This window comes from Felis catus, chromosome E1 (genome assembly GCF_018350175.1).
Source record: "Felis catus isolate Fca126 chromosome E1, F.catus_Fca126_mat1.0, whole genome shotgun sequence".
NCBI classification, from domain to species: domain Eukaryota; kingdom Metazoa; phylum Chordata; class Mammalia; order Carnivora; family Felidae; genus Felis; species Felis catus.
This window is the reverse complement of record NC_058381.1, coordinates 60,399,619-60,418,351: the sequence shown is the minus strand read 5'-3', so window position 1 is coordinate 60,418,351 and position 18,733 is coordinate 60,399,619. Positions and strand designations below refer to the sequence as shown.

The window sequence follows — 18,733 nt, the reverse complement described above, 5'->3', positions numbered from 1 at the left end:
GCCTGGCCCCGCCCCCCCCCCCCCCCCCGTCAGACACCTGCCCGGGTCAAGCTGAGCGCCGGGGGCGGGGGGGGGGGGGGGGAGACCTTGCGTCCCTTGCCTCACTCTGCCTGGCCCCGCTGCCCCCACTCTTGGCCTGTGCTCTTCCCCACGCCTCCTCTGACCTTTAATCTATACTGAGCAATTCCGAAAGCCTACAAATCAGCCCAAAGAAAGCCCAGCCTTTGATTCCCCTCTGGGCAGAAAACATTGGCGCCAGCAGGTGCGGCCAAGACCCTGCTGGCAATGACAGGTCTTCCAACTCAGGCTGCTGGAGAAAAGGGCGCGTCCGGTATCCAGGAGAACCTACAATTCCAGGGCAGTTGGGGCGGGGCCGGCCTGGAGGCGACCTGGGGTCGGGAGAGCAGCGGGGCTTCCTGTTCCCGGGGATCAGCAAATCCACTGCCACCCTGGTTCTCTCTAGTGTCATAAAGCGGAGAAGATGGTGCCCGCTGAGAGTTGACCGTTCGGAAGGTCAAAACTTCCCTAATCTGCCTCAGTTTCCTTATAACGCTCACAGGAATTTAAAACAAAACAAAGCCCCTCCCCAGTGGATGGGGGAATGGCCCCAAACCCCGAGTGTAGCTCGCTTAAGGGGACAATCGGGCCTGCGGTTTGAGGGGCGGGAAGCTTTGGCTACGGCTGGAATGAAGCCTCTGTCTCTGCACCTCCAGAGACCCCAGGCAGAGAGCCCCATCCTCCGGCGGAGGGGCCTGCGCGGTGGCCGGCAACGCTGGGGGACACGCGGCTCCTAGCTCCCATCACCGAAACGAGGTCACGACACCTCGGGGCTCCTCCGGGCCGCGGGGCCCAGAGCACCGCAAGAGCGACCGACAGGGACGCCCCCCCCCCCGCCTGCCCCTCCCCCAGCCCGGCGTCGGCCTTCACAGTCCACGCTCTCAGCGGAGCCTGGGGGGGGAAGCTCGGAGGGGGCGCGCGGGGCCGGGGGCGAAGCCCCCCGTGAGGCCGGGCCGCGGGGACACACCCCGGCTTGGGGCGCGGCCCAGCTCTGGGCCTGGCAGTTTCGGGGCGCAGCCGGGCCCTCCCCCACGGCGCGGCAGTCCCGGGGCGGGCCAGTCGAACCCGCAGCCCTGCCCGCGACCCCAAGTGGGGGGCACCCACCCGCTCGGCCCGCTCGCGCGCGCGCACGCGCGCGGGTCCGCACAAGGTCTGGGGCGTGGGGTCGCGAGCGCGCGGGGGTGGCGCGGGCGGGGCCGTTGGGGGCGGTGCGGGCGGGGGGCGGGGCCGGGCGCGGGGCCCCACGTGTCCCGGCCGGGCGAGCCAATGGGCGCCCGGCGTTCGGAAAGATCGCCATATATGGACATGTTCTGGGGCCGCGCGCGCCGCCGGCCCGCGCGCGCGTCCCGCTTCGCTTAAATAGCGGCGGGGGAGGCCGCGCTCGGTCTCACTCGCCGCAGCCGGCCCGTGCTCTGTGTCGTCCCGCCGTTTGTCGTCCGCGTCCACTGCCGCCACTTCCACCGGTAAGAGGCCGGCCTGCGTGCCCGGGCCCCGGGTCCCCGAGTCTGGCGCCGCAGGTGCACGCCACGCCTCCTGTCTCAGGGTCCCCGCAACACTGCCTCGGGAGTTGCGGGGTCCGCGCCGGGGCGGGGTGTGGTGCGGACGGCCGGTGCACGGCTGGCGCGGGGGGTGGGGGGGGTGGGGCGGGGCAGGGCCGCAGTGCGGAGAGTCCCGGTCGCGCCGCCGCGAGCGAGGGGCGCCCCGAGAAAGACCGGGTTCCAGTTCCGGGCAGTTACTCCCCGCCAGGCTCGGTGGGGGCGGGGGGCGGGCAGACGGACCCTCCGTGTCTAAGCCGGCCGCGTCTTCACGCAGACCGCAATGGAAGAGGAGATCGCCGCGCTGGTCATCGACAATGGCTCTGGCATGTGCAAGGCGGGCTTTGCTGGGGACGACGCCCCCCGAGCCGTGTTCCCGTCCATCGTCGGGCGGCCCCGGCACCAGGGCGTTATGGTGGGCATGGGCCAGAAGGACTCCTACGTGGGCGACGAGGCCCAGAGCAAGCGGGGCATCCTGACCCTCAAGTACCCCATCGAACACGGCATTGTCACCAACTGGGACGACATGGAGAAGATCTGGCACCACACCTTCTACAACGAGCTGCGCGTGGCCCCCGAGGAGCACCCGGTGCTGCTCACCGAGGCCCCCTTGAACCCGAAGGCCAACCGTGAGAAGATGACTCAGGTAAGCGCTGCCCCACGCGCCCGCCGTTCGTCTGTTTCATTAGCCATTTTCTGTTCCGCCTTATTTTCTGAAATTCAAGTATTTCTTTCGATATTTCCAGGGTTCTGTTCTTCTCCTGGCATTTCCTTCCTGAAGTCTCAAGGTTTCTTATTTGTGTTTCTGCCTGCAACCTTTTTTTCTTTTCTCTACACATCACATTTGTGGCATGCCAGCATGCGGTGTGTGAGCATGGGGTGGCTCCGGGTCCCTGTCTCTGACTAAGGAGCCCGTTGCCTTTTTCCAGATCATGTTTGAGACCTTCAACACCCCAGCCATGTACGTGGCCATCCAGGCCGTGCTGTCTCTGTACGCTTCTGGCCGCACCACTGGTATTGTCATGGACTCTGGGGACGGGGTCACCCACACTGTGCCCATCTACGAGGGGTACGCCCTGCCCCACGCCATCCTGCGTCTGGACCTGGCTGGCCGGGACCTGACGGACTACCTCATGAAGATCCTCACGGAGCGCGGCTACAGTTTCACCACCACCGCCGAGCGGGAAATTGTGCGTGACATCAAGGAGAAGCTGTGCTACGTGGCCCTGGATTTTGAGCAGGAGATGGCCACGGCCGCGTCCTCGTCCTCCCTGGAGAAGAGCTACGAGCTGCCCGACGGGCAGGTGATCACCATCGGCAACGAGCGGTTCCGCTGCCCCGAGGCGCTCTTCCAGCCTTCCTTCCTGGGTAGGTGTCTTGGGCAGCCGCGAGTCCGGGCTGCGTCGCTTTGGGCCCGGAAGAGGGGCGGATGCCCTCTAAGGGAGAGCATTGTCTCTTAGGTATGGAGTCCTGTGGCATCCACGAGACCACCTTCAACTCCATCATGAAGTGTGACGTTGACATCCGGAAGGACCTCTACGCTAACACGGTGCTGTCTGGCGGGACCACCATGTACCCCGGCATCGCCGACAGGATGCAGAAGGAGATCACAGCTCTGGCGCCCAGCACGATGAAGATCAAGGTGAGTCTAGTGCGGCCGTGGGCTGGGCCTCCCGGGGCCCCGCTGTGAAGGCCGCGGCCTAAACTGACGCCGCGGTTTTGTTTTCACAGATCATCGCTCCCCCTGAGCGCAAGTACTCCGTGTGGATCGGGGGCTCCATCCTGGCGTCGCTGTCCACCTTCCAGCAGATGTGGATCAGCAAGCAGGAGTACGACGAGTCGGGCCCCTCCATCGTCCACCGCAAATGCTTCTAAACGGACTGCGGGCAGATGCGCAGCGTCTGCTGCACGAGTGAATTCCGAAGTCTAGGTTTGCCCTGGCAAGTGTGTGCGCCTCCTGCTGGCCTCGTGAAACTGGAATAAGCCTTTGAAAAGAAATCTGTCCTTGAAGCTTGTATCTGATGTCAGCACTGGATTGTAGAACTTGTTGCTGATCTTGACCTTGTATCCAAGTTCACTGTTCCCTTGGTATATGTTTAATACCCTGTACATCTCTTTGATTTAAATCCTTAGTACGTGCGGCTCGGTCACTTCGTGGCTGAGGTTGAGAACATGTTCGTGGAAGAGAAATCCATTGGTTTGAGAATCTTCGAGACCGTGATATTCTCGATCTGTGCAGGGTATTAATGTCTAAGAGCTGCCTATTCCAGGATTTCTCTAGAGGCTGGCAAGAGTCCTGAACCAGTTGTCATTTCTGTCTTGCCGGTCTGACAGGGTTGGGAAGGTCCGAGCCTTGGGACCCACTTTCCTTTCTTACCCGATGTTTTCCTGCCAGAACACCGTGGGTTGTTAATTGCCTTGAGTTGGAAAACGGTTTGCATTTACAACTGTAAATTTATTCATCCTTTTAATTTATGTAAGGTTTTTGTACACAATTCTCAATTCTTGAAGAGATGACAACAGATTTTGGTTTTCTACTGTCATGTGAGAACATTAGGCCCCAGCAACGCGTCCTTGTGCGAGGAAAATAAAGTGCTGCCGTGAAGCGCCCTGGCTTCTGTTTGGGGGGTGGGTGTGGCAGGGGCGGGTGGTTTGGGAGGAGAACTGGCTTGGTGTCCTGCAGACCAGGAGTTGGGAGTATTTTAATAAGGTCTAGTGAACAGCCCAGCACACAGCAGCTTGGGATTTGGGATCCCCTGCCCTCGCGTTTGGGGGCTTTTGCGTGAAGGATCCTGTGCAGGAGAGCTCTGCAAGTGGCTGTGGGGAAAACGGTGTTGCGGGTACTTGGGACGCACTTCGAGGCCTGAGGGGCAGGTTCCTTGATCGTGGGCTTGGGGGTTGCTTTTTTCCCACCAGTTTCAGTGAAGCAGCCACGGAATCCATGAAACGTTCGGGTTACTGAACCAAGGAACTAGTCTTAGGTGTGAAGGAGGCTAACGAGCCTTCATCTGTGAATCCTTGGACTGAGTCACAGGCCTGGTTCTTCTAATGGCACGCCTCAGTCTTCGGGTTTTTCGGATTTTCAAACTACTGTCTATCGTTTGCAGGTTGGCTCAGGGAAGTGACGGTTAACTAGACTGAAGAAGCTTAGGAATTTGGAAGGACTTAATTTTGAAATGGGAGGATAGTATTTCGACTGGCAGATGGGCCATTTTTGCCTTTGCTGCTGGGAAGCACATTTCAGCAGGGAGGATTGTGGTGCTTCCTAGCGGGGGCTCTGCCGGTTGGGAGGGGCTTTGTTAGGATTGGAGCAAGGGGACCCAAGAGCGCAGGGCTGAGGGCTGTGGAACATCTCAGCCGGAAGTGGGATTTGCCAAACTCGGGCCTTCATCCTGTTTTCCCTCCTGTGACCATTCAGAGCGGCCATTCAGATTGTTTTTGTTTTGTCCAGAGTGAGTGGGGGTGTGGGGCAGAGGCAGAGAAGGGGATAGAATCTTAGGCCCCCCTGCTCCATGCTGGGCCCAAGGTGAAGCTCGATCCAAGAACCCTGGGATCACGACTTGAGCTGAACTCCCAAGAGTTTGACACTCAATCCGCTGAGCCACCCTGGCACCCCTCAAATTCCTTTTTTACTCTGGGCAGCTTTCCACTTTGAGTTGGGACTAAGTGTAATTCTTAGCGTGCTGGGTCCCGGGAACAGAACGGACTGGGCTCCATATGCGTTGGGGGAGAAAGACCTCTGGTGTGGTGGCCACACAGGCCCGTGCGGACTCCACCTTTCTGGTGTTGGGTGGGTGGGCTCATCCCTCTACGCCCTGTGTCCCCAAACAGGAGAGCAGTGCCTCCTCCCCATGGATGTGAAGGCTCAGTGAGGCCCCTGACACCTAAGCCAGGAAACCTGTCGTTAGCCTCATTTCTCAGTAGCCCCGAATCCACCAAGAGGCTGTTTTGAGAAGGGAGATGGGGCTTGAGAGGGCTTTTGAAACCATCCGCTGAAAGCAAAGCAAGACGGGGACAGCTCTGCCTGCTTCTACAAGAGAAAAAGCTCTCTTGGAGCAAGAACGCCATCAACCAAGTCAGACCAGTACTTGGGGTGCAGCGTCCCCTAAATGGAGAACCAGGGGTTTGTCTCCGGACTACGCAAGGAGCTGCAGACCAGCGAGGCAAAGTCAGGGAAGTCTGCCGACAAGCGAAAGGAAGCATGTGAGTGGACGACGTCCAGAAGATGAAACCTCAGAGGCTGTCTTAAATGCTGTTTAGTTTAACAAACGGAAGCTTCTGGAAGGGATGGCCCCTTGGAGAAGTGTCTTGTGTTCCCCGGGGACTCGCGCCCCTGAACGGCTCCTTCCCCACGGCCACTTGGGTGTCCTGACAGTGGGGCAGAGGTGAAGGGTGCGCTCTGAGTGGGCCGGGAGGCTCGCGGGTGCCCAAGCTTCCCGCAGTGTGAGGAGCGTCCACGTGCCCAGCAGGCGGTCAGTGACCGCTCCAACCTGGAGTCATTGTCCCCACGCAAGAGGACATTGTGTTTATCGGCTGCAATTCCAAGTCCGAGGTCCTTTCATCCCAAATGACCAGTGCTCTAGGAGCAGACAGGGACCATTTCAAGGATTCACACTGGCGAGGCTGGTCGCCGGTGAGTGAGAGACTATGGCTTCCAGAACCTGTTCTGGTTAGAGGCCCCAAACATCCAACCCAGAGAGCTTCCCTCTGAGAAGCCTGTGGGCTGCTGCTGCGGGGGTCCCTGCTACATGTGGAGCCCCCAGGGCCTCGCGGCCTCCCACAGCCGTGCTGGCCTGCGGCCTCCCCCCACCACTGGCCGGTGGCCATCCGGGTGTACTTTCCTGCACGAAGCTTTCCTTCCCTCTCCTCTCCCTGCTGGGGCCCCTCCTAGGGGTGTCCTCCAGGGAGGCCTGTCATGGTGTGTGATTCCCAAGGGTCCTCTAACATTTGGGGGAGGCTGCCCCTCTCTGGGGACAGATACCCTTCCCACCCCGCTGATTGTGGGTTTTGGCACACGTTTGGGGCGTGCCTTAGACAATGAAACATGAGTGGAGGAGCTTTAGGAGCCAGCGGAGTGGCCCTGGGACCACAGTATTCCAGAGAGAGGCTCCTGCCTCAGCCTGGAGGCTGGAGAGATGCCATCAGAGCCAACCTGGATGGACATACGGAGTGAGCAGGAAAGAAATCTTTATCGCTAGCAGTCAAGGAGATTGTGGGGTCACGTGTTATGCAGCATAACGAGCCTCTCCTGCCCGATACAACATCATAGTAGATGTGAGCGGCACCCTCTGGAGTTGTGCAGTGTACCACCTGTGCGACCATCCATGGTATCCCTGCACAGCCCAGTCTGCCCCCCGTGCACCTACCCCACCATTTCGATGCCTGTGTTACTTGTCTCCATCCCTGGAGTGTAAGATTGATCGATCGATCGGTCTACCTACCTATCATCTATCTTCGTTGTAATTAACCATTTATTTTATTTTTTTAATTTGTTTAATGTTTATTTATTTGGGGGGGGAGGGGCAGAGAGGAAGGGAGACAGAATCCGAAGCAGGCTCTAGGCTCCGAGCTGTCAGCACAGACCCAATGCGGGGCTCAAACTCGCGAATTGCGAGATCATGACCTGAATCGAAGTCTGACGCTTAACTGACTGAGCCACCCAGGTGCCGCTTATTTGAGAGACAGAGAGAGAGAGAGAGAGAGAGAGAGAGAGAGAGAGAGAGAATATCTTAAGTGGGCTCCACTCCACGCTCAGGGGGCTCAAACTCACGAACCGTGAGATCACGGCCTCAACTGAAATCAAGAGTTGGACACTCAACCGACTGAGCCACCTAGGCAGCCCTGTCTCTCTTTTAAATTGCGCTAAAATATGGGGCGCCTGGGTGGCACAGTCGGTTAAGCGTCCGACTTCAGCCAGGTCACGATCTCGCGGTCCGTGAGTTCGAGCCCCGCGTTGGGCTCTGGGCTGATGGCTCAGAGCCTGGAGCCTGTTTCCGATTCTGTGTCTCCCTCTCTCTCTGCCCCTCCCCTGTTCATGCTCTGCCTCTCTCTGTCCCAAAAAAAAATAAAACGTTGAAAAAAAAATTTAAATTGCGCTAAAATATACAAAATATAAAATTTATCCTGTTTATAACGGCATCAAGAAGAATAAAATACTCAGGAATTACCAAGGAAATACAAGACTTGTGCAATGAAGACTATAAAACTTTGTAAAAAAAAAAAAAAAAAGAATTTTAAAACACATAAGTAGGTTGAAGTATCCCATATTCATGGATTGGAGAAAATCTTGTTAAAATGTCAGTATTGTCCCAAGTGATCTACAGATTCAGTGCAACTCCTGTGAGAAAGTCTTAATGGTGTTTTTTGCGTAAGATCGGAACCTACCCAGGATGCCCGCCGTGGCTGTGCCCCTATGATGCCTCCCGGCCCGAGGTCTGCACGCTGCTCCATTTCCCTGTCCTGGCCAGGAGCCGGGGTGGGGATGGCCCTGCGGGCGGCTCGGGGAGGCCCCTGCCAGGCCCCCTGTGCCCTCTCTGGGCTGCTCCCCTTGGGCCAGCGCGGTGGCACAGACAAGGCCACGAAGCCTTGCCGGCGGGAACAGGACACAGCAGATCACCGGCCGAGCCCTCAGGGCTGCACGAGGCTGAAACCAACCGGGCACAGGCCTGAGAATGTTCCACAGACACAGGTGTGGTGATCACAGAAGGATCCTGGCAAAGAAGCGCGGCTCGGGGTCCGAGACAGGGCTGGCAGGACCTGCCGTGTGGAGGGAGAGCGCGTGGAGGGGGGCGGGGGGGAGTGGTGGTGCAGAGACCCCTGCTGAGGCTGCAGGAGGAGGGAGAGAGGGGGGTCCACAGCCCGGTTCCCCGCATCCACCCCACTTCCCCCTCCTGAGGGGGCTTTGGCCCACCCTCTTCCCTGGCCCAGCCTGGTGTGGCCCGGTCCCCTTGCAAGGGGGGGCCTGCTCACCAAGGCCGTGCCCCGCTCCCGGGAAGGAGGTCTGGCGTGACCTTGTTTCTCGGGGGAGAGGGGTCAAGCAGACAGATGGGGGGGCCGCCAGATCTGGCAGATAAAGCTAGAGGACGCCCGGTTAAATTTGGGTTCCAGACGCGCCACAGGTCACGTCTTAGTGGAGGCACATCGCTGCCTGCAGACATGCTCTTTCCCGACAGTGGCTTTCTTTCTCCCCAGCGGTGTGGACCGGTGACTTCTTGCACTCTGCTGATGTGTGAACAGGGCTGTTCGGGGGGTGTGGGGGGGTACCTGCTTCATAAGCGGCAAAGGGAGGGGCCGCGGCACCACGTGGGGGTGGCACTCAGTCTCCAAACCTCACAGCATCACCTGTGATGCCTAAGGGTTCCCTGTGTCCTCAGCACGGGCCCTGGGCGGGCTGTGAAGGCACTGTGCGTGGTCAGGTCAGCCTGCAGACCCCTCTGGAACTTTCCTGGTGAAGAGCAGTTTCAGTGTGTGCCTTTCCGGGTGTTTCTGTTTCAATAAAAAGTCTGGCGACACCGTTCTTTTGGTCACAGCCCCAGGGCCGCTTGGAGAGGAGGGGCTTTGAGAAGTAGGGGTTCTGGTGTCATGCCCCTCCCCTTCCATGACTTGTTTTCCCCAAAGCAGAGGCTGATGATAAGCTGTGATTTGGTGTGGCGGGGACACTAGAGAGAGCCCTGCATTTCTGAGATGTTCACTCGGGGCACGGGAAGGATGGCTCCAGGGGCTGGCCCGCTCCAGCAGGACACGAGGGGGCCAGCTTCCCACCGCCCATCCTGCTTTGTCAGGCAGGAGGCGTCATGGTGGTATCGAGAGCCCCGTCATTCTTGGTCACCCACTGTGACCGCAACACTTGGTCACTTTGGACTGGCCTTGTCAGGGCCCCTGTTCTCATCCGCATGAGGAAAAGACCCCTAAAGGCTTGCACTGCCTGAATCATGAAGAAATTCTGCCCCTGGAAAACAGACATATGTTTCTGTATTTAAAAAATGACACGGGGCGCCTGGGTGGCTCAGTCAGTTGAGGGTCCGACTCTTGATTTGGGCTCAGGTCATGATCTCACGGTTGGTGAGGTTGCACACCAAGTCAGGAGCCTCAGTGGATCTCTCTGCCCCTCCCCCTGCTTGCATGCTCTCTCTCTCTCTCTTAAATAACCTTTAAAAAATAACACATTATGTCTGAGCGCAAAGGCAAAGACGGACACGTATGAAGGAAAGCGATTACCACAAGCACCGAGGAAAAACTTGTGAGCTCCGAGGCAGGATCCTTCATTTTCTCCCTGAGCTTTAAAAAGGAAAAGACAAGTTTATATTGAATATTCTGTGCTACCCCCTGAGCTAAATTTATCTTCCCGTATTTTTCTTTTTCCTCTCTGTCTTCTTTCTTTTCTTTTCTTTTTTTTTTTTTTTTTTTTAGTTTTTTGGAGATTTTTTAAAGTTTATTTATTCATTTTGAGAGACAGAGCAAGAGTGGGCAGGGGACGGGAACACAGAGAGGGAGAGAGAGAGACTCTTAAGCAGGCTCTGTGCCATCAGCGCAGAGCCCAATGTGGAGCTCAGGCCCATGAGCCGTGAGATCATGGCCTCAGCCCAAATCAAGAGTCAATTGCTCAACCAACCGAGCCCCCCAGGCACCCTTCCTTTATTTTCTTTTTTATTAAAACTTTAAAAAATATATTTACTTATTTTTGAGAGAGAGAGAGAGACGGACAGAGCACGAGCAGGGGAGGAGCAGAGAGAGAGGAGACACAGAATCCGAAGCAGGCTCCGGGGTCTGAGCTGTCGGCACGGAGCCCGACGCGGGGCTCGAACTCAAGAGCCGTGAGATCATGACCTGAGCTGAAGTCAGACGCTTAACCAACTGAGGCACCCAGGAGCCCCTAGTTTCTTTTTCATCGACTTGTAATCTTAGAACAGTTACAGATTTACAGAAAGGTTGCAAAGAGAGTACAGAGTTCTCATCCACCCCACCCCGTTTCCCGCCATCAGCGCCTCCCGTCAGCGTGCCGCATGTGTCACAAATCACAAACTACTACGGGCTCGCTGCTGTCAACCAAAGTCCACACCGTTCAGGTGCCCTCAGTTTTCCCGTCATCCTCTGTCTGCCCCTTCCTCACGTCTCCCCAGGCATCTCTGGGCTGAGCCGTCTCTCCCGTCATCCCTGGTTTCCGGTGGCCTGGCAGTTCTGGGGGTGCTGGGGCCGCCCCTCTGTTGGGATGTGTCTGATGTTGCGTGATGGGCTTGGGGAGGAAGACCGCAGAGGCAGAGCACCCTTCTCTTCGTGTCAGGGGTCCGTGCCGTCAAGGTGACGCCATCACCGTGGGCGGGACCTTGACCGCCTGGCTGAGGTGTGTGCATTCCCCCTCCCAGTACTGTTCTCTTTGGGAGGCCGTCACTACGTGCGGCCCACACTTCGGGGCTGGGCGGTCGTGCTCCACTTACGCTTCACCTCCTCGAGGGGGAAGCCTCCACGTACATTATTCAGAATTCTGCACGCCAGATTTGTGCATTCTCCTCCCTCCATTTATTCAGGCGTACGTTTATAGCAATCGATAGCTCGGTATCCGTGGGTCCTGCGGATTCTAATCCAGCACCTTATTTGTTTTGTTGTTTAAACTGGCCACTGGGAGCTCTTTCGGTGGGAGTGCTCCTGTGTCTTTTGGGACTAGGCCCATCACTGTGGCTTATTTTGGGGCACCTCCTTTCCCAGCAGCACTGGATGCTCCAGGCTGGTCTTGTCCGTTTCCTGCTTCAGTCCTAGAGTCAACCGTTTCTCCGAGGAGCCTGGTTCCTTTGCTTGGACAATGGTATTAGAGACCAAAATTTGGGTGCTGGGTGTGCTCACTGCTACCGGGATGTCCTTGCTTGTAGGCCCTCCCTGGTGACAGAGCAAGGAGATATATTGTGTGTGTATTAACCTGCACACACACACACACACACACACACACACACACACACACACATTTCTATATGTGACCACCTGTGTTTATATTAAACTAAACATGAGTTCTTACCGATGTTTCCACCCCTAACCCACACCACGTGGGTCAGATAAGCCCCTTGCTCATCTGCCAACTCCCACCCCAGCAGTGGGAGACCTGGCTCCCGGCCCCACCGCCCCTCCACTCAATCACTCAGTCCCAGAGCGCACGCCGTGGTTTCAGAACTGCTGACGGGCACCCAGCCGAAACAGCTTTACCGACTACAGTGCAGGTCTTGTGACAGTCCTTCTGCCCTTACAGACCCTACTCATTTCCCAAGTGACCTGGGTCAGCATCGTTTCCCCACCCCCTCAGGCAGGCGGCTTCAGGCTTTGGTAATAGAGTGAGATTCTCTGTGACAGTCTGCATTCCTTCCCGGGGTCCCCTGACCTACGAGGTCATTTTTTAAAATTTGCATACATTATGGCTCACTTTTTCTGCTGTAAAATTCTATGGGTTTGGCCAAACGCGTGGTCTCATGTACCCGCCGTCACAGGACCATGAAGACAGCTGCCTCACCCTAAAAAATGCCCCGTGCGCCCTCTTCCCAACCCCCACTCCCATTAAACCCCTGGCAACGATCAATCTGTTTACTGTCTCCGTTGTTTTCCTTTTTCTAGAAGATCACATTCACGGAGGCAGCAGTATGCAGCCTTTTCAGGCTGGCCTCTCTTGCTTTAGCAACACGCACGTCCGGTTCTCCCACGTGTCAGCGTTGGCTCAGCAGCCCCTTCTCAGCACCTGCTGGTGTCCAGTGTATGGATAGTCCCACAGTTTATCTAGCCACTTGCCTCCTGGAGGACATTTTGTCTGCTTCCAGGTTTTGGCAACTGCTACCAGAGCGAACGCAAACATTTCTATGGATGTTTTTATGTGGACATACGCTTTCAAATCAGGTGGGTAAAATATCTGGGGCGTAATCGCTGGGCTGAATGGTAAAATTATGTTCATCTTTGTAGGCACGTGCCAAATGATCTTCCAAAGTGGCTGTACCATTTCGCATTCCTACTGGCAGTGGATGAGAGGTTCCGCTGCTCTCCACCCTTGCCAGCAATTTGGTATCCTCATTTTTTTTTTTTTTAGAAAAAATTACAGTGAAATACACATAACAGAGAATTTACCGTCAAAACCACTTTTAAGCGTTCAGTGCTGTTAAGTACATTGTTGCGCAACTAATGTCTAGGATTCTTTTCATTTGTTTTTTTGGTCAATGTCTTTATTTTTATTTTCGAGAGAGAAAGAGACAGAGCGCGAGTAGGGAGGGGCAGAGAGAGAAGAAAACGGAATCCAAAGCAGGCTCCAGGCTTCACGGTCAGCACGGAGCCTGACGCGGGGCTCAAACGCACAGACCGCAAGATCATGACCTGTGCTGAAGTCTGACGCTTAACCGACCGAGCCACCCAGGCGCTCCAAATAATCCTTTTCGTTTTGTAAAGCCAAAACTCTGTCTCCATTAAACAACAACTCCCCATTTCCCTCCCCAGCCCCTGGTACCCACCACCCTACTTTCCGTTTCTATGAGTGACTACTCTAGGGACCTCATATAAGAGGGTTCCTCATATCGTATCCTTTTGTGACGGCTTATTTCCCTTAGTATAATGTCTTCAAGTTTCATCGGTATTATAGCATGTGTTAGAATTTCCTTCCTTTCGGGGTGCCTGGGTGGCTCAGTCGGTTAAGTGTCCGACTTCGGCTCAGGTCACGATCTCACGGTTTGTGGGTTTGAACCTCACCCGTGTCCGGCTCTGTGCTGACAGCTCGGAGCCTGGAACCTGGTTCGGATTCTATGTCTCCCTCTTTCTCTGCCCCTCCCCTGCTCGTGCTCTGTCTCCCTAAGATAAATACTTAAAAAATTTTTTTTAAGTATTTCTTTCCTTTTTAAGGATAAACAATGAACAATATTCCATTGTATGGATGGACCCCATTTTGTTTACCCATTCATTCGTCAGTGGACTTTCGGGTTCCTTCACTGCTGCCTATTATGAATAATGATGCTGTGAATCTAGCTGCGCAAATATCTCTGAGGCCCTGCCTTTAGGTGTTTTGGGTATATACCCAGAATTGGAATTTCAGAATCATATTTATGATAATCCTATTTTTAATTTTCTGAGAAACTGACGTGTCAGGGTTGGTTTTTATTTTAGCCAAACAGTGTAGCTGTATCTTGCTTTAATCTTGCATTTGGCTAATGACAAATGGTGCCCAGCATAATTTCATATCTTTGTCATCTGTGTGCCTTTGGTGGCAAAGTCTGTTCAGATCTTTTGCCCATTTTGTACCAGGGTTGTTAAATTCTTTTATTTACTTTTTTTTAAGAGAGAGAGAGCATGCACAGGCAGAGGAAGGGCAGAGAGAGAGGGGAGACATAGAATCTGAAGCAGGCTCCAGGCTCCGAGCTGTCAGCACAGAGCCCGACGCGGGGCTCGAACTCCTGAACCGTGAGACCATGACCTGAGCTGAAGTCGGACGCTCAACCGACTGAGCCACCCAGGCGCCCCCAGTGTTGTTAAATTCTTATTATTAGTTTTAAGCGTTCATATATTTTGGATGCGAGACCTTTATCAGATGTGTGATTTACAAATATTTTCTCCAAGTCTGTGACTTTTCATTTCAGTAACAGCGTCCTTCACAAAGCAAAAGCTTTACATTTTAATAAAGTCCAGCTCGATGTTTCCTTCTGTGGACCATGATTTTGGTGTCAGAGCTAAAAGTGGAAATCCGAGGTTGTGTTTCTTCGACGTCTCCTCTGGAAATCAAACATTTTCACATCTTCCATTCAAGCCTGGGGGTTCAGACTTCAGCACATGAATTTTGTGGGGACGCAATTCAGCCCATAAAAACAGTGCGGCTGGAGCTTTATCAAAGTTACTGAGGTTTTCAAAGAGCTTTCTTTTGCTTTCATTGATTTTTCTCTGTTACTTATTCATCTTCTATATCATTGATTTTTGCTCTTTTTCCTTCCATTTTGGGTTTCATCTGCTGTTCTTTTCTCTAGGCCTTAACATAAAAACCTATATACCTGATTTTGGACCTTTATCATCTTTCTATACAAACATTGAAAACTGTATATACCCTCTAAGCACTGTCCTGGCTGCGTCTCCAGGTTTTTGATGTGTTTTCCACATAATCTGGCTAAAAATATGTCCTAATTTCCCTTGTGATTTATCAGGTTAAGTTTTGAGTATTGATAGTGTGTTCAGGTATTCTGTTCCTTACTAATTGTTTTCTTGTCCTCTCAATTCCTTGTTTGTGATTTTTAATTTTTTTTTATTTATCGAGAGAGAGAGAGAGAGAAGGAGAGGGAGAGAGAAAGGGAGAGAGAGCGAATCCCAAGCAGGCTCCACGCTGTCAGCACAGAGCCCGACGCGGGGCTCAAACCCACAAACCGTGAGATCATGACCTGAGCCGAAATCAGGAGTCGGACGCTTAACCGACTGAGCCACCCAGGCACCCCTGTGATTTTTTTTTGTTTTACTCAGTAAGCTCTATGCCCAACGTGGGGCCTGAACTCATGACCGAGAGATCAAGGGTCACGTGCTCTACTGACTGAGCCGGCCAGGCACACTTGTCCCCTCAACTTCTGAGAAAAGATTGTTGAAATATCCAACTCCACTTGTGAATATTCAGTGAGACTTTGTCTCATGTATTTTGGAGTTTTGTTATTAGGGGTATACACCTTTAGAGCTGATATGCCTTTACCTCTGGTGATATTTCTCGTCCTTAAATCTACTTCGTCTGATACTAATATGGCAACTCCCCTTTCTTATGATTACTGTTTGCATGGCCCAATATATTCCATTTGAAACTTTCGGCCGATTTATATTTAAAATGCGTTTCTTGCAGACATCGGTTATTTTGGTCTTGTTTTTCCGTCCAGTATGTCTACCTCTGACTTCTGATTGGAGTATTTAGACCATTTTCATTTAGTGCAACTATTGATAAGTTACAGCATTTTGTGACTGAATATTTTCTTCAGTACTTCATTTTATGTCTTTTATTGGCTTTTATTCACTCTCTCCCTGTCCCCACACCCCCTCCAGACGTACCACGGTCTACCTTCAAATATGATGTTACTGGTACACATACAATGTAAGACCCTTACAATAATACACTCCCATCTCCTTTCTCTCGTCTTTGTGCTGGCTTTGCCATGTAGGACTTCTACATGTGTTAAAACCTGAGAACACATTGCTATTCATTTTTGCTTTAGAGTCAACTTTAAAAGAATTAAAAACAGTAAAAAAAAAAATCTCACATTTCCCATTTAGGGCATTCTTTATTTCCATTTGGTATGACTTTCTTTCCGCTTGTAGCTTTTCCTTCATTATTTTTTTTTTAATATTTCACTTAAATTTTTTTTATTACTTTTCTTTATTTTTGAGAGGCAGAGAGAGACAGAGCGTGAATAGGGGAGGGGCAGAGAGAGAGGGAGACACAGAATCCGAAGCAGACTCCAGGCTCCGAGCCGTCAGCCCAGAGCCCGACGCGGGGCTCGAACCCACGAACCGGGAGATCATGTCCTCAGCTGAAGTTGGATGCTCAACCGACTGAGCCACCCGGGCGCCCCTTAAATTTTGCTTTTTTGAAAAAAAAAAGATAAGAGAAATAGCAAAAATTTTGCTTTTTTAAGTAATCTCTACACCCAACGTGGGGCTTGAACTTACAACGCGGAGATGAAAGTTGCGTGTGCCACCAACTGAGCCAGCCAGGCACCCCATATAGCTTTTTCCTTTGATATTTCTTGTAGTGCAAGCCTGCTGGCAAAAAGGATCTCCATTTTGTCTTTCTGAAAAAGTTTTGTTTGCCTTCCTTTTGGAGGAGCAGTTTCTCTGGATACAGAATCCTAAGTTGATAGGGTTTGTTTCCTTTCAGCAATTTAAACCTGCCGTTACATTGTCTTCTGGTTTTCATTGTTTCTGACAAGGAGTCAGCGGTCATTCTCACCTTTGTTTCCCTAAATGAAGCACGCCCCTCCCCCGCTCCCTGCACACCTTTGGATGCTTTTAAGCATTTTCGCTTTTTATTACTGGGTTTCAAAATGTTGAGTCAGATGTATCCCGGCGTGGTTTCATGTTTCTTTACTTTGCTGGGATTTGTCAAATTTTTGGATCTGTGCCTTGATGGTTTTCGACAAATTTAGAAAACTTTTAGCCACTATTTCTTCAAATTCCAATTGCAGGATCGCCTGGGTGGCTCGATCGGTTGAGCATCCGACATCAGCTCAGGCCATTATCTCACACAGTTCGCTGCTGTCAGCACACAGGGCCCACTTCAGATCCTCGGTCTCCCCCTCTCTCCCCCTCCGCCACTGGTGCTCTTTCTCTCTTAAAAATAAAAATAAAACATTAAAAAAGCTTCCCACTGGGGCACTTGGGTGGCTCAGTCAGTTGAGCGTCCCGACTTTGGCTTGGGTCACAATCTCTCGGTCTGTGGGTTCGAGCCCCATGTCGGGCTCTGTGCCGACAGCTCGGAGCCTGGAGCCTGATTCAGATTCTGTGTCTCCCTCTCTCTCTGCCCCTCTCCCGCTCATGCCTTTGCTCTCTCTCTCTCTCTCTCTCTCTCTCTCTCAAAAATAAATAAACATTAAAAAAAAACCCACTTCCCATTACATATACGTTAGGCTGATTGCTATAGTTCCACGGGTCACTAAGTTTCTGTTCATTTTTCACATTTTTTTCTCTCTGTGATTTAGTTTGAATATTTTCTATTGTTGTGATCTCGGGTTCACCAGTCTTTTGTTTTGCTTGTCTCTCTGCTTTTAGGTCCCTATAGTTCATTTTTATTTTGAGGTATTGTATTTTTCAGCATTAGACGTTTCATTTGGCTTCTTTTATATCATCTCTTTTTCTCCTCCTTATGTTCATGTTTTGTTTCAAATTCATGAACATATATATATGTATCTATTTTTAAATATCCGCTAATTCCGCTCTCTCTCACCTGTCTTGGTCTCTTTGTATTGACTGATTTTTCTTCTAATTACGGATCACATTTTCTGCTTACACATGTCTGGTAATTTTTCATCAAATGCTGGACATTGTAAAGTCAAATTATTGAATCTCTGGATTTCGTTGTCTTTTTTTTTTTTGTAAGAATGTTGAAGTTTGGGGAAAAAAGAATGTTGAAGTTTGTTTTGACAGGATATCAACTTACTTGCAAGGCAGTTTGATCTTTTTTGAAGCCTATTTATTCATTTATTAAGTTTTTTAAAACATTTATTCATTTTTGAGAGACAGAGTGTGAGCAGGGGAGGGGCAGAGCGAGAGGGAGACACAGAATCCGAAGCAGGCTCCAGGCTCCGAGCTGTCAGCACTGAGCTTGATGTGGGGCTCAAATTCATGAGCTGTGAGATCATGACCTGAGCCAAAGTTGGATGCCTAACCCACTAAGGCACCCAGGCGCCCCTATTCATTTATTTTTAAAGATTCTATTTGTAAGTAATCTCTACACCCAATGTGGGGGTCGAACTCACGACCCTGACATCTAGAGTCGCGTGCTCTACGAGCCCGCCAGGAGCCCCTTTTTGAGGTTTTTAAAGCTTTGTTAGAGTGAGTCTGGATTAGCCTTTTATGCGGGGACAGTTTAGCCCTGCTACTAACGTGGCTATTATGAAACCTCCGTGAAATGCCCTGGATGCTTAATGAGGTCTGTCGGGAGCCCAGACGTCTCTCTGTCCCATGTGAGCTCTGGGACTTGTTCAGCGCTACAGTTCTCCAGGAGCCGCTCTTTGGTGAGTCTCATGGGATTTCCTCGTACACAAGCACAGTTTAAAATTCACCAAAACCGTAAGGGAACCTCTGCGCAGATTTCTGGAGCTTGTTCTCTGCGTAGTGACTCCCACTTAGCACCTTGCCCTGCTAATTCCAACCGCGTCTGCCTCGCCACACTCCAGTCTCTGTGTCTCAACTCAGGAGACTTCTGTCTTCTGTGTCTCAGTCCAGAGCGTACTGCCAGGCAGAAAGACAAGATCGTTGTACGGCTCACATCTCTGTTTTCTTCTCTTAGGGATCTCAGTCCTGGGCTGTCTATTGCCGGATGTCTTAAGAAAGTCGCTACATATATTTTTTTCTTGGCAGTGTCCTAGTTGCTTACGGCACGAGGACAAATCCCACACCAGTGAACCCATGACGGCGGGAGACAGAAGTCCCCTCTATACTTGGTAATGTGCACA

The 18,733-nt window shown here is 52.5% G+C and overlaps 1 protein-coding gene across 1 annotated transcript; it reads left to right on the top strand.

The window, feature by feature from the left end:
* The first annotated feature begins 1,362 nt into the window (after positions 1-1,362).
* Positions 1,363-4,197, top strand: ACTG1 (actin gamma 1). The gene is made up of 5 exons (XM_023244304.2): positions 1,363-1,520; positions 1,870-2,238; positions 2,522-2,960; positions 3,053-3,234; positions 3,324-4,197. Exons 2-5 carry the CDS (start codon positions 1,876-1,878, stop codon positions 3,465-3,467), a joined length of 1,128 nt encoding a protein of 375 aa, XP_023100072.1. The 5' UTR covers positions 1,363-1,520; positions 1,870-1,875; the 3' UTR covers positions 3,468-4,197.
* The last annotated feature ends 14,536 nt before the right edge of the window (positions 4,198-18,733 follow it).

Bases quoted from the DNA above. Each gene is read 5' to 3' on its own strand.
- ACTG1 (XM_023244304.2), top strand. From the start codon at position 1,876: ATGGAAGAGGAGATCGCCGCGCTGGTCATCGACAATGGCTCTGGCATG. The intron at 2,239-2,521 runs GTAAGCGCTGCC...GCCTTTTTCCAG, and splicing joins ACCGTGAGAAGATGACTCAG to ATCATGTTTGAGACCTTCAA. The intron at 3,235-3,323 runs GTGAGTCTAGTG...TTGTTTTCACAG, and splicing joins CCAGCACGATGAAGATCAAG to ATCATCGCTCCCCCTGAGCG.